Raw genomic sequence first — 15,483 nt, forward strand, 5'->3', positions numbered from 1 at the left:
CATTTCTAACAACCTCCCAAGTAGTGCCAGCACTGCTGTCTCCAGAACATACTTCAACTAGCAGAGACCTAGAATAACACTAAAGAGGATTTTTTTTTTTTTTTAGTCCACTAAGTTCTACTGGGAGTAGTTCCGGCTGATGCTCTCGCTTAGATACTACCCAATTATTAAAGACAAACATAGTTATTTTGCAGAAGGATTTTTTTTTTAAGATTTTATTTATTTATTTGATAGAGAGATCACAAGCAGGCAGAGAGGCAGGCAGAGAGAGGAGGAAGCAGGCTCCCTGCTGAGCAGAGAGCCCCATGCGGGTCTCGATCCCAGGACTCTGAGATCATGACCTGAGCCGAAGGCAGTGGCTTAACCCACTGAGCCACCCAGGCGCCCCTGCAGAAGGATTTTCTCATATACATTAGGCCACAATATACTCATTGAATTATATTTTCCTTTAAAAGTGGGATGTTTTTAAAAATTGATATATTACTGATGAATCAGTGACCTCTACCTCTGAAACTAATAATACATTATATATTAATTAGTTGAATTTTTAAAAAAAGGTCTCATCATGAGGAAAAAAAAATCTGTACCTAGTGTCGTGACAAATGTTAACTAGACTTATTGTGGTGATCATTTCACAATATAACAAATATCGAATCATGATGCTATACACCTGGAACTAATAAAATGTTGTATGTCAGCAATACCTCAGTAAGAAATAATAATAATAAAACAAAACTAAACCAAAAAAACTGATATACTACTAATTGTGAGTTTATAAACCTCAAGAACAAGTATCATCCAGCACAAATGGATCTAACTTGACAAAATAAGATACGGATAGAACTCTGTAGGTTGCCTGACTCTAGGTCACTCTCTGGAAAGGAGAGAAGGGATTCCTTACCATGAGCCGTAGGTAGGAGGAAGGGAAGCTCACCTTGGCGGGCGCGGCATCGCGAGTGAAGATGGGCCAGGTCTTCCAGGTCATGTTGTGGCGGTACTCCTGGTGCACATGCTCCCCCAGCCCATACACAGCAGTGCTGGGCAGTCGGAAGGACAGCTGCAGGTACTGCTGGGCGAACTGAAGGGGCCCGATGCTCGTGTCCAATCTGGGCCATGGGGCAAGAGTGGGAGTCACCAAACAGCTCTCTCTGCTAGGACCTCACCCACTGCTCTCCCTGTTCACTTTGAAAACAGTTGTTTCAGGTGTTCTCATCCACATTCGTACTACCTTGGAAGGCCTTTCTAGGGTGTCTCTGATGCTTTCATTCTAGAGGAGATGTGATACCAGAAACTCAAGTTGGATGGCTGGGGGAAGAGAGCAGATGGGACCTTACATTTGCTGGGCATCTACTTCATCCAGTGACCTGCTCTGGATGCTTCATGAATATAGCTTCGTTTACAGAGCAACACTGGATATTCTCATTCCTTTCTATTGATGTGGGAATTGAGGCTGGTGTGAGACGCTTTGCCTCACATCCCAAAGCTGACTGGTGACTTGCTGGTGCCAGAACTTGAATACAGATTTTATTCACATTAATCCCTATACTTCTCCTATACAATTTATGGTTTAAGCCCAGGCTGTTGTTAGGTTCTTCGTGGCAAGTTTCTCAGGGAATAAAAACTTGGAATGATAAACAATGAAGCTGAGTTCCAAAGTGAATGGTAATCCAAAATAATAAAATTTCCTGTTTCATAATAGACATTAACTGCAAGTGCATTTATCTAACTTAACACACTAGCATATTATTTAGTATGCTGTGCTCCACAATCATGACAGGTTAACAAGTGTTAATGATTTACAGTAAAAACGTTACATTTTTGTGAGGTCCAAACATTTTCCCAGGTCGTACTTATCTCACCATCCACCCTCACTAAGTCAGATTGAATGATATTGAGACTATATATTCAAAGATACACAAAGAGTGTTGAAAAGCTCACAAGACTCTTTTGTTGCTCGTCCTCATTATTTTGATGCTGAAGGGCTTATCAATGACCTCTACGTAATAGTTCAAATTGTAGGTATTGGTAGTCCTATCAGACAGGTTAATAATTTCATTGGGGACTTCATAGCGTCTGTTGTTGATATCATTGATCTGTCAGAAGAAAAAAAGAAAGACCAACTCCAGATGAAACCATGTCCTTGTAGAGCTAGAAAGTATCCTCACTCTCAGCCCCCAATGGAAATAGCTTCTAATTCTTAATCCTGTGTTTCTTGAGTTGTGAGACAAAAATCACCCAATCACGTGTCCTCCACAAAATACGAAACAGCCCACACATCCCATTGGGAGATTCCTGCTGAGGGGAACAAAGGCAACTTCTGCCTCTACACCTCTATGCAGTGCCTGAAGGAGAAGGATCTGAACCCAGTGTAGGGACACTGCTTTCCTCAGAGATGTATTCAGTGGTAACTACCAAACCGACCTTAAAATGAAAACGATTGGATGTCTGATATTCAGCTCTGAAGCCAACCTCGTTGACATCATATCCAAACAGAGATGGGAATGGCAACTTTTTCAAATGGGCTGTAAACACTAGAGATGGGGGGAGGAAAATGGAGAGGGGAAGAAGCTTTTAGACTTTATTTTGTGGTTAGTTTATCTGATTCATAGAGAATGATTCCCTGGGACCTCATCAAGTTGATGCTCACCTGTCTTTGTATCATTCTGTCTACTGATGACGTGATAGCCCCAGTTCCTGGGGAAGAAGCACCTAGGGACATTAGTATCTGGCACAGGTTTCCAGCAGCACTTATGTTGCTGGCTGCAGACATCCTGTAACAATGGCACCAAGTGAGCATGATATAAAATGAAGGAAAGAAAGTTCCGACTATGTATTTATAACCAATTTTATTCCAAGAAGAATTTAAGATAGGTCCCATTTACATGCAGTCATTTATTTCTTCTTCTTTTATTCTCACATTTGCCCAGCCATCCAATATGCATTTATTACCTAGCCGACAAGAAGCTAATAACACATAGAAATAAGATGCAGTTCTTGTCTTTGGCAAACTTCCATTACAGTCTAGTAGTACATGCAATTTCAGTATGACAGGAGTACTCGGACAGAGAGTGCCCAGAGGCTAAAGGAACACACAAGCCAGTCAAGGTACACAGTCTAGAAGACTGCAAGCAGGGTGGGGAAAGCTTCCAGTAGGTGAAAAGCAAGCCCACTCCTAGTGCACTGGGAGGGATTAAATAAGGGAACAGGAGACCAGTATTCCAAGCAGAGAAAGCAGCAATGCATGATAGATTCATAAAACCACAAGTTTATTGTGCCAAGAACACTGAGTAAGAGAAACACACTGGAGGGACACAATATTTATACCACGAATAAGCTGGATGTCGGACCAACAAGTTTAGACTTTCTCATAAGGAAGGGTCATGGAAATGACTAACAGTATATATATACACACTACAGTATATAATATATATAGTGTAATATATATATATAGTGTAATATATATATATATATATGTATATATATAATGTAAGAAAAGAAAAGCAAAGGAATTAAGAATAAATTAAGACAGAACTGGGACAGAAGGTAACATAAACAAATTCATGATGTCCACAAAGTAAAAATAATCCACATGTGGTTTGTCAGAGTGGTTTGATTATGGAGTTTTAAAATTATTATTTGGGGTGCCTGGGTGGCTCAGTCAGTTAAGCGTCTGCCGTCAGCTCAGGTCCGTGATCCCAAGGTCCCAAGCTGGGGTCCCCAGCTGGGGTCCCTGCTTAGAGAGCCTGCTTCTCTCTCTCCCTCTGCCACTCCCCCTGCTTATGCTTTCTCTATCAAATAAATAAATAAAAGCCTTAAAAATGATTACTTTTTGGTAAGATGTATTTTTATAGGTCCTACAACTTTAATATTCACTTACATAAAAGTTGTTTTGTTATAATAAAGAAATAAAATAGATAGCAAGTTGAATCAAACTGTTGAAACAAACATAGGCATCCACTTCTCCACCCAACTAAATTTACATGAAGTGACAGAAGTATCATTAAGAAAAAAATACAAAACCAGGGGCACCTGGGTGGCTCAGTGGGTTAAAACCTCTGCCTTCAGCTCAGGTCATGATCCCAGAGTCCTGGGATCAAGCCCCACATCGGGCTCTCTGCTCAGCGGGGAGCCTGCTTCCTCCTCTCTCTCTGCCTGCCTCTCTGCCTGCTTGTGCTCTCTGTCTGTCAAATAAATAAATAAAATCTTAAAAAAAAAAAACATTACAAAGCAGCCAGCAATAATGCAATAGGGCAGAAATGGTATGAAATTACTGAAACACAAGAAATAGACTTTATCAACTCTAGGGAAAAATATATTCATAACCTAGAATACAAGAGGAGGAAAAGAACTGCTCCAAGCCAAGTCAATGTGGAGAAGTGGAAGAGAACCTGGGGCATAGTTTTGGATGATTAATTGGGAAGTTCCAGCATGAACATTTAGCTACCCAATCCAACATTCCTTATAGTTATTGGTAGGCTCTGGCTAATTGGTGGGCATCATGAAGTATTTGTTCAGAGACTAAGGAAGTTAGGAAAGATTCTGGAAACCAGAAAACATGGCAATGCACCAGCTAATAAGCCAGGCCCCTCACCCCCAGACAAGTACCCACATTCTCTCCAGCAGTCCTTCCCTTCCCTCTTAAAGACTCAGTGCAAGCCAAGAGCATAGGACAGGCAGTCATAGATAATTAAATACAAAGATGACAGCTAAGAACCACCAAACATGAGAGAAACCAACACTATGATAGATACCAAACTTAATAAACAGAAGAAACAAATTGTAGGAAACAATTGGAAAAAAATTACAAACCTTTTAAATAGATATAATTATTATCTTTAGAGAGAGGCACGTAACTATTGCTTCCATTAGAAGAAAAAAGCAACAAAGAATATTGAAAGTTAAGATATTGAACAAAAAGATTTAAAACTCCTTAATATTTTGACTAACAAAAAGGAAAGAGAACGATGTCAAGACAAGAAGAAATTTCTTTTTAAAATCACATTTAGGATTACCTCAGAACACAAGGACAAAGATATGGGAAGAGGAGAGAAAAGGTAGGCGAAGTGACCAGTGGGGCCAGACAGTAATACTTGACTAGAAGATTCCAAAAAGGGTGAAAAGAGGACACAGGTGAGGGAAGGGGGAATCAAAGAGAGAAAGTAACGTCAGACGTGATGAACAACTCAATCTACCACCCAAATAATTAGAAAAGACCAAAATAAACCCAGAAAAACTACATGAAGGATTAATGAGTAAAAGCAGTAATTAATGAAAGAGAAAAGAATCAAGTGTCGACAGTTATCAGTTTAAAACATGAAATAAGCATCTCTTCTGTTCCAGGTATGCATCTAAGTTCACATGATACAGTGCAGCTGGCAAGCTTAATAGGTGAGACAGACAGCACCATTAATTAAATATACATTGTTTCCACTATTGACTTGAAATGCCGTTTTCCTGACAAGCTGAATTTCAGTGCACATATATGAGACTATGAATATGCATTTTGGAACTTACTATTCTATAGGTATGGCATATGTGTCAATTCCTGCTATAATTCTACATGGATAATTATTACAGTGCAAGGATGTATTTTGATATTAGCTTGGCCGATCAATAAATCTAACAAATACTCTTTGAAAAGATCAAAAAAATATTAATACCTTAAGAAATCCTCTATTGACAAAAAGAGGGACAAACAAGATTAGAAACAAAAATGGTGAATGAAAACAGATATATAGAATTTTTTTTGAGAGAGAGAGAGGGAGAATGCAGTGCATGAATGGGACAGCGGGAGAGGGAGAGAGAAAATCTCAATTAGGCTCCATGCTGAGCATGGAGGGCTCCATCATCTCACGATCCTGAGATCATGACCTGAGTCAAAATCTAGAATCTGAGACTCAACCAAGTGAGCCAGTCAAGTGCACCAGGTACATAGGATTTTTAACATAACTAAGGATTATAAGAAAACTATAAAAATATTTGCCAATGAATGTGAAACTATAATGTGAATCTTTAAATAGTAAAATATCAAATAATCAACTGAAATGACCAGTTGCCATGAGAAACTGTAAGTAACAGAAGATGCTTCCCTAAAAAAAAAAAAAAAAAAAAAAAGATACTTTGCTGAGATGATTTGGGGAATAGAATATTCTCATATTATATATATTTTTCAGAACATAGAAAAAGATGGAAAATTTCTTGATTCATTTTATTAAACTTTAATAATTCTGGCAACCAACTAGACAAGGAAAAGTCAAAATTATCAAAAATATATAAGTCAATTTCACTTAAAAAACATAGATGTTTTTATAAATGTTAAAAGGTTAACAATTTGAATTCATTAGTGTATTAAAAGAATTCATGCATAATAGCTAAGTAAGGTTTATCAAGTATAAAACTAAAATGGTTCAAAATTAAGAAATATTTTAACATAATTCACAACATTGACCAAAGAAAATCATAAGATCATCTCAACAGAAGCAAACTTTAAAAAATTTTTCAATTTATTTATTTTGAGAGAGAGAGAGCACATGCATGTGTGTGTATTGTTGGGGAGAGGGGAGACAGAATCTCAAGCAGACTCTGTACTCTGCATGGCTGACATGGGGTTCCATCTCATAACCCTGAGATCATGACCTGAGCCAAAGTCAAGAGTTGAATGCTTAATCAGCTGAGCCACCCAGGTGCCCCAGAAGCAAACTATTTAAAAAAAATAATAATGTGGTAAATTCAAAGGTCCTAAATTTAAAAAGCAAATTATAAAATAATATATAGTATAATTTTTGTTAAAACAAAACAAAAAATATATTAATATATGTGCATAATATAGGCATATATGCAAAAACCTAGAAAAATCAAGAGAAGGATACACAAAAAGCTATTGAGTTGACTCTGGGGAGGGGATTTGGAGGTAGAGAGAAAGCATTATGAATAAGGAAAGACCTTCCCACTTTACTCTGTATATAAGTATAATGTCTCAATCTTTTTCATTAAAGGAATTTATCCAGCATAAATTTTGTGATAAAAAACACAAAAGAATATGTCACAAGGCTACTCATTTGGAAAAGTAAAGTACCGACAAGTATTTCAGATGCTAACATCTGATGCAATTGCTTTGGAAAATGATAAGATGAATATAACTTAAATCAATCATGTCTATTATAAACAAAGCAATCACATTATAACCATAAAATATTCTTAAATGTACTTATTAATTCTGCATAGATACAGCTGATATTCCTGCCTCATCCTCTCCAGATAAGAACAACAAAAAACGCTCAAGGGGCTCAGTGGAGAAAGAGTTTGCAGTTTCTCTATAACGGATACTCCTCATTCTGAAGCAGATACTCAGTGGCTCTGAGACCTCTGAAACTGAGGCTGGTCAAGTCCAAAAGGTTAGTTTCACTGCCATAAATTTTTCCAGTCTGTGACCTCTACAGAAAGCAGCCAGATAAGAAATCTAACACATTCTGGTAAATATGGTATTTTTTGTGCAGTCTGCCATAACATCCCTGCTTTAATTTTAAGCCATCCCCAGTGTTGCAGACACGGAAGGTCAGACCTTTGATGCTCTATCTCCTTATTCTTTTCCATTTCCACTGCCACCACACAGGAACACAGACCCTCAAAAACGGCTGCCTGGACGACAGTGGTTGATTCATGACAAGTCTCCCTATCTCTATTTTTCCCCTAACACCATCTTTCCAAAGATTATTCTCCAGTTATCTTTTAAATAGACTTTTATGCTTTTTTCCACACAAATTATTAACTAGTAGAAATTGAGAATTGGTTAGAAATTATCTAACCAGACTTCCAGTTGATATAAGGATTTTTTTTCAGTAGTGCCTCTGAGAGATCTGTGAATGATGTGTAGTGAATTTCTTCAAAAATCCCAAAATTTCACCTTCATAGTTAATATGTTACTGCAGCATTATTTCTTATGTTTGCTAAAAATCAATCTCCAGAAAGTTCCATTCTCTGAAACTTACTATATTTGCATATTGTCTTTTAGATAAAATATCTCAAACAATATTAAAAAATTAGAAGAAAAATTGATCCTTAGTGTTAGAAGACAAAGAAAAAAATGCATATTGGGAAAAATTTAAATGGTCATTAGTTGCAGGTATCATTATTATCTAAGAAAATCCAAAAGTTCCTATAAACCAACTAGGATAATTAATAAGGAAATTTAAGATTATTTCTGGTTCCAAGATCAATATTCAAAAAACCAATTTTAAATCACTATGCCAATAACAACTTAAACAGAAAATTAAAATTCAAAAATATTTAAATAAAATCAAATAGCAAACAGTTAGAAAAAATTTGGAAAAAACTTTAGATCTCTACACCAAAACCTTCAAAATTAAAAGTCTCAATAAATAAAGAAATATAGCATGATCATAGATTAGAATATTCACTCCTGTAAATATGGCAATGGTCACAAAATTATCTGTACATTTTATGTGAAGAGAATAAAATTTCTGGTAGACTTTTTTGAAGAAACAGTGATTCTAAAATGTATTTAGAAATCAAAAGCATCAGGGCACCTGGGTGGCTCAGTCTGTTAAGTGTCTCCCTTCAGCTCAGGTCATGATCCCAGGGCCCTGGGATCTAGCCCCCACATAAGGGCTCCCTGCTCAGCAGAGAGTCTGCTTCTCCTTCTCCCTCTGTCCCACTCCCCTGCTCATGCTCTCTCTCTCTCTCTCTCAAATAAAAGAGTAAAATCTTAAAAAAGAAAGAAAGAAAAAAAGGAAGAAAGAAAGAGGAAGGAAGGAAGGAATCTAAAGCATTAAGAATAGGTTAGGCAATCTTGAAGAAAAATAAGAATGATATGAAGGACTTACACAACCACATATGATGACCTTTTTAAAGCTATACTAATTAAGGCAGTGTGGTATTGGCAAAAGAGTAGACTAACAATGAAACAAAATAGATATTCCAGAAATAGGTCCTCATGGAGACATATAATTTACAGTAAAGTTGCCACTACAATGCAGAAGAGAAAAGATAGTCATTTCAATAAGAGGTGATGAATCTATTAAAGATTCAAGAAAAGAAATGTCTTGGACTTCTACCTGATACCATACACAAAAATCAATTCTAGCTTGCTTAAAAATCTAAATTTGAAAAATAAAACAATGTTTTTACAGGAATATATAGGAATATATTTTTCTAACTTTGAAGTAGGCAAGATTTTTAAATAGAATACAAAATGCATATTAAAACTCTTTAAGTGGATTTTATTAAAATTAATAACTACTTTTCATCAAAAGTCATCATTGGGTTAAAAGTCAAATCACAGTAAGAGAAGATACTTAAAATATATATATATATATATATATATATATATATATATATATATATATATCTGATAAAAGATTTGTATCCAGAATATATAAATGATTACCACAAAGCAATAAGAAAAATATGAACAGTCCAACAGAAAAAAAACTGATTAAAAAATTAAAAAACACTTCACAAATATGATTATTCATGTAGCCAAGAAGTAATGTGAAAAGCTGTTTAACTTCTTTAGTCATGTGGGATGTACATGGCATAGCGAATGTAGTCAATGATATTGTGATAATGTTGTATGGTAACAGATGATAACTATTCTTATCATGGTGAGCATTGTGTAATGTATGGATATGTTGAATCACCAGTTGTACACCTGAAACTAAAATAACATAGTGTCAACTATACCTCAATATGAAAATTTTTAAGTTAAAATTACATTAAAACAAAGAAAAAGGAGAAAACACCAAGAGTACGTTAGGATGCAGAGTAATTGCTCTTATATACTGCTACACGGAGTGTAAATTGGTGTAAACACTTTGAAAAACTATTTTGCAATATCACTGAAAGATAAAGATATATATATCCTATGAACTGGTAATTCCATTCTTTTTTTTTTTCCAGTTGCCACTGCTTTTTTAATTTAATTTTATTTTTTCAGTGTTCCAAGATTTATTGTTTAGGCACCACACATTTTTATGTATCATTATTTGCCTAGAATATAACTGTATACTTAATAACTCAAGAAGAACTACAGAAACCATTTAGAAATGATAGGAAATTTCAGCTGGCCAATTATATAATTAATATGTTATGATGTAATATAACATAAATATATAAATATAAAATAAAATAAATAAATATAGAATAATCAGTAATTTAAAAAGCACCAGTTAGAAAACATAATGGACTGTATCTACAATAGAAACTAAGTATATGAAAGATCTAGGGGAAAAAAACCCTCATAAAGTATATGTAATAAAATGCATATTACACATGTATGAAGATAAACATTAAACACAAAACCCAGCTGAGAAATATACACACATAAAAAAGAGTTGAAATAGAGAGACTGCCTATGTTTTTAGAATGGGAACTTTCAAAGTTATTGAGATAGCAATATTTCTTAAATTTACTCTAAAATTCAATGCAGTCCTAATTAATATCCCAATAAGATATTATGAGATATAGAATGTAGACTATGGGGGAAAGGAATAAAATCTAAATATATATCTTCTTTCTGATAAAGTCAAAAGTTATAATTAAGCTGGGTTCAAATAGTTGATATTCTCGTGGTAGCTACTCAGGGAGAAAATCCACATTTTTTAGCACACATTCATTTGGGGGATCTGTTGCCAATACACGATTTTTTTGTGTTTGGGGTTTTATTGTTTGTTTGTTTTTTCAAGTTTTTATTTAAATTCTAGTTAGTTAACATAGAGGGTAAGACTGGTGCCAGGAATAAAATTTAGTGATCTGTTTAACACCATTTTAGAAGGCTCTTGTTATAACAAATCATAGGAGTTCTACAAGTGACTGACTCAGTCATCCAAGTGTTCTTGATGGCCTCTGTTCTCAAGGAATACATGGTCTAGCCCACAGACATTTCACCTTCTCATGGCTAGACTTGGAATCACACTTATAACACATTTAGTAATGCTGGAAATCCCACCCCTACTTCAGACTTGAGACCCCATGAGCTAACACTTGCTTAGTTCCTCCTCCTCCCTTTCCATTTACCCTATCCTGCTTCCCCTGCTTCCACAGTGTTGCTGTTTATTTTAATAAGGCAAGGAAGAAATGACTCCAAACAAATCAGAGGCCCACAATCCCCTCCACCACCACCCTTGTCCTACTTCATATATTCATTTCTTTTAAATAAAACCCAGCAGACCAATAGCAGGGAGCCCACTTTTCTGACCTCTGACACCACCTGGCCTGGAGCACAGTCTATCCTCTCTGACTCAGGGATCTCTGGACATTCTGGAACAAATGCAGTCTCTGCATAGGAATTAAAGGAAAAAGTTGAACATTTATAGTGCAATCACAATACCAGGAAGGGTGCAGGGAAAGTTATAGACTTTCAGCCAATTCTCCAATGATTACTAGTGGCCGGTATCTACATGTGCATACAAGTGCTGAACACATTTGCCTTTTGTTCAGTTGGTTTTTATTGAGATATCATTCACATGCCATAAAATTTTCTCCTTCTTAAAGTGTACAGTTGAATGGTTTTCAGTATTTCACAAAGTTGTGCAACCAAGCACCATGGAGACATATAATTTACAGTAAAGTAAATTATATCCAAAGTAAATTATATCTAATTCCAGGACATAGTCATCACCCCAAAAAGAAAGCATGTACCCATGAGTGGTCACTCCTTACCCCCTTCTTCTCCCAGTCTCTGGCAAACGCTAATCTGCTTTCTGTCCCTGTGGATTTGCCTATTCTGAGTATTTCATATAATGAAATTATAAAGTATGTGGTCTTTGGTGTCTGGCTTCTCTCACTTGTCATAACTACTCTCAAGGCTCACCCATGGTGCAACATGTAATAAGTACTTCATTCCTTTTTATGGGTGAATCATACCCACAGTATGGATATATAACCCTTTACAAAAATCCGTTCCAAAGTTGATGTACATTTGTGTTGTTACCACTTCTTGACTATTGCACAGAATTCTACAATGAACATTCCCATACAGGTTTTTGCGTGAACAGATGTTTGGAATTCTCTTGATTATAGATCTGGAAATAGAATTGCTAAGTAATGTGGTTAACTCTATCTTTAAGTTTTTGAGGAACTGCCAGACTTGTTCCCAAAGGGACTGCCCAATTTTACATCCCCAGTAGCAGTACATGAGAGTTCCAATTGCTCCACATCTTCAACAAGGGTCATTGTCTGTCTTCTTCATGATAGACATTTTAGTGGGTGTGAAGAGTGTTTGATTTTGACTTGCATTTCCCCAAAACTGATACTGAACATCTTTTCATGACATATTGACCATTTATAGATCTTCTACGAAGAAATGTCTGTTCAAATCCTTAGCTCACTTTAAAAAACTAGATTATTTTTCCATTTTGTTTTGAATTGGAAGATTTTTTTTATATATTCTGGATACAAGAATCAGATATGTTCCTTGCAAATATGTTTTCCCATCCAGTAGGCTGTCTTTTCACTTCCTTGACAGCGTCCTTTAAAGCACAGTGTTTTTTTTAAAGTAAAATTTGCCTATCTTTTCTTTGGTTATTATGGTTTGGGTGTTATATCTAAGACACTGTTGCCTAGCCCAAGGTAAAAATACCTATAACTATGTTTTCTTCTTAGAATTTCATAGATTTGGTTCTTACATTTCAAGTTTTGATCCATTTTGAGCTAACTATCATGTGTGATATCAGGTAGGGATCCAGCATTATTTTTTTACATGTGTATATCCTGTTGTCCCATACATTTACTTTTTTGCTATTTTCCCCACTCATTTTCAGCCATCTGTGAGGTAAACTAGGAAGATATTATTGTTCCGATTTCAACAAAGACCTTCACTCAACATTGCTATGTTTACTTTAGCTTTTGTCACCTTTGTAAGCCCCATCCCCACCCCTGCTACCCTGCAATGTAACATCAGAAGTAGGATCTAGTTTAAGAGGCTCCATGAGCCAGTCAACACCAGAATTCCATTTGAAGCTTGAGTCAACAGTTACTGCGGGCATAATAGGTACCCTTTAATACCTTTGTTTATGTTCAAAAAAGACCTCAAAACAACTCTCCTACATTTATGGCTCTATACTTGTTTGTATATATACTTAAATAAAAATTTATTTTAAAATTGCGTTAAAGATCTAAATGTGAGACTATTGAAACTGTGAAACTCCTTAGGACACCTGTTTGGCTCAGCCAGTTAAGTGTCTGCCTTCAGCTCAGGTCAGGATCCTGGGGTCCTTGGATTGATGCCCACATAGGTCTCCTTGCTCTGTAGGGAGCTACTTCTCCCTCTGCCTGCTGCTCCCCCTGCTTGTGCTTTCTCTTTCTCTCTCTCTGTCAAATAAATAAATAAAATCTATACAACAAAGGAAACCATCAACAGAATGAAAATGTAACATAAAGGATGGGAGAAAATATTTGCAAACCATCTATCTGAAAATGGGCAAAACTCTAAAATATATAAGGAATGCATACAACACAATAGTAAAAACAAATAAAAAGGATCTGATTAAAAAATGGGCAAAAGACTTCCATAAGCATTTCTCTAGAGACACACAAATGGCTAACAGGAAAGATGCTCAATGTCACTAATCATCAGGGAAACTTAAATCAAAACCACAACTAGATATCATCTCATATCTCAGGATGACTAATATATTAAAAAAAAAAAAAAAGTAAGTTTTGGTGAGAATGCGGAACACTTGGAACCTTTGTATGCCAGTGGTGGGAATGATGCAAATTGGTGCAGCCACTATGGAAAACAGTATAAAGGTTCCTCAAAAAAATTATAAATAGAACCATCATATGATCCAACAATCTCGCTGCTGGATATTTATTCAAAGAATTCAAAGAATTGAAATCAAAACCTCAAAGAGATACTAGCACTCTCATGTTGATTGCTGTGCTATTCACAAACAACGAAGATGTGAAAACGACCCAGACATCCATCAACCAATGGATGGATAAAGACAATGTGGTATGTGTACATGTAACAGATTATTATTCAGCTGTAAAATAAGGAAGGAAACCTGGTCATTTCCAACAACATAGGTGAACCTGGAGGACATTATGCTAAGTGAAATAAGCTGGCTATAGAAGGACAGATGCTGCATGATTCCATTTATATTAGGTATTTAAAATAGTCAAATTCACAGATGCAAATACTAGAATGATAGTTGCCAGGGCAAGGGGTAGGGGAAGATGGGGTGTTGCTAACCAACATGTATGAAGTTTTAGTTATGCAAGATGAATAAGTTCTACAGATCTGATGTACAACGTTGTGCCTCTGAGTAATTGTGCCCGATGTACACTTGAGAATCTATTAAGAGGGTAGACTTCATGTTAAGTATTCTTACCAAAATAAAAAAAAATTAAGAAAGAAACTTCCTTTTTAACTCATGGAAGCATATCTTCAAAAAACATCTTGAAAGAAGCCCAATATATAGAACAGGCAAGAGTTGACTATTCTGCATGAATTAGACTGTGCTTTCATGTAAATGGAGGCATGAAGATCTAGTTTTATGTTAACTAAAAGAAATTACTTATTCATGTACATTAGATAGTAATGTCATGGGACTTGTTACCCAAACAAAATTTAATAGGGTAAAAATAGTAATGGTCTAAAAATAGCTTTTATCAATGTTTTCCAAATCCTCTTTCAAAGACATAATTGTTCCTAGAAAGCACCCTAATGTTTACTGCGGATAATAGTGAAGAGAGATTGAGTAGGTAGGGTTCTGCTATCAGCACAATTTCTTTTCAATATACAATCTACATGTAAATGTGAGCTTTAGCAAGCAAAATAAACCACAAATACTGTTTTAATTAGGGATAGATTTTTATATTACACACTATTATTTTATTATTTAGAGTATCATGTACATGGAGGAGAAAGCATTCTCTTGATGCTCCTGTGTGAGAGAGAACAGTTTCAAAGGTATTGATGAAGAAATCATAGCTATTTCAATCAGAATATGGGCTGGAGGCTGATTATAATTGATATATTTAAGCCAAGTTAATCAACTTGCTGCAACCTGATTTCCTTTTCCATAATGTAGTGGGATTGGGCACTGTTACCTCACTGTTACATCTCCAGACAAGTTCTTTCTACTTGAAGGCTCTACTACTTTATGACTGGATTGAGGGACAGACATCTGATAAGCCTAACTTTGCATCTTGTTAAAATTTCATCAAATGGGACTTGGGAGATCCTGAATGTCATTGGCATTCAAGGTTTTGTTGTAGAAAAAGAAAACTTGTCTTTTGAAGATTGACTGATAATTGGTTGTGGATGTGGATTTTGAGTGATACAACATGGTGCCATGCTGAAGAGTGAATGAACATAATCCTTCCAACCCCAAAGCCACAAGCATCCTCCTTACCTTCACTTTTCTCCAACACAAAAAACATCAAGAAGATATCTAAGGCCAGCACAGTTAGGAAGAAGATGATCAGAAGGACTTCCAATACAGTGAGTTTCCTTGCCAT

The 15,483-nt window shown here is 35.8% G+C and overlaps 1 protein-coding gene across 1 annotated transcript in view; it reads right to left on the minus strand.

Annotated features, from left to right (window-relative positions):
- Nucleotides 1-15,483, minus strand: part of MGAM2 (maltase-glucoamylase 2 (putative)) — an 83,678-nt gene extending 68,195 nt beyond the window's left edge. Inside the window, 6 exon segments of the mRNA XM_032867306.1 lie at nt 935-1,106; nt 1,939-2,093; nt 2,422-2,531; nt 2,648-2,771; nt 11,216-11,295; nt 15,378-15,483. Of these exon segments, the coding sequence (XP_032723197.1) occupies nt 935-1,106; nt 1,939-2,093; nt 2,422-2,531; nt 2,648-2,771; nt 11,216-11,295; nt 15,378-15,483 (747 nt within the window).

The sequence above is a fragment of the Lontra canadensis genome, unplaced genomic scaffold (genome assembly GCF_010015895.1).
Source record: "Lontra canadensis isolate GAN:19392208 unplaced genomic scaffold, GSC_riverotter_1.0 scaffold2, whole genome shotgun sequence".
NCBI lineage: Eukaryota > Metazoa > Chordata > Mammalia > Carnivora > Mustelidae > Lontra > Lontra canadensis.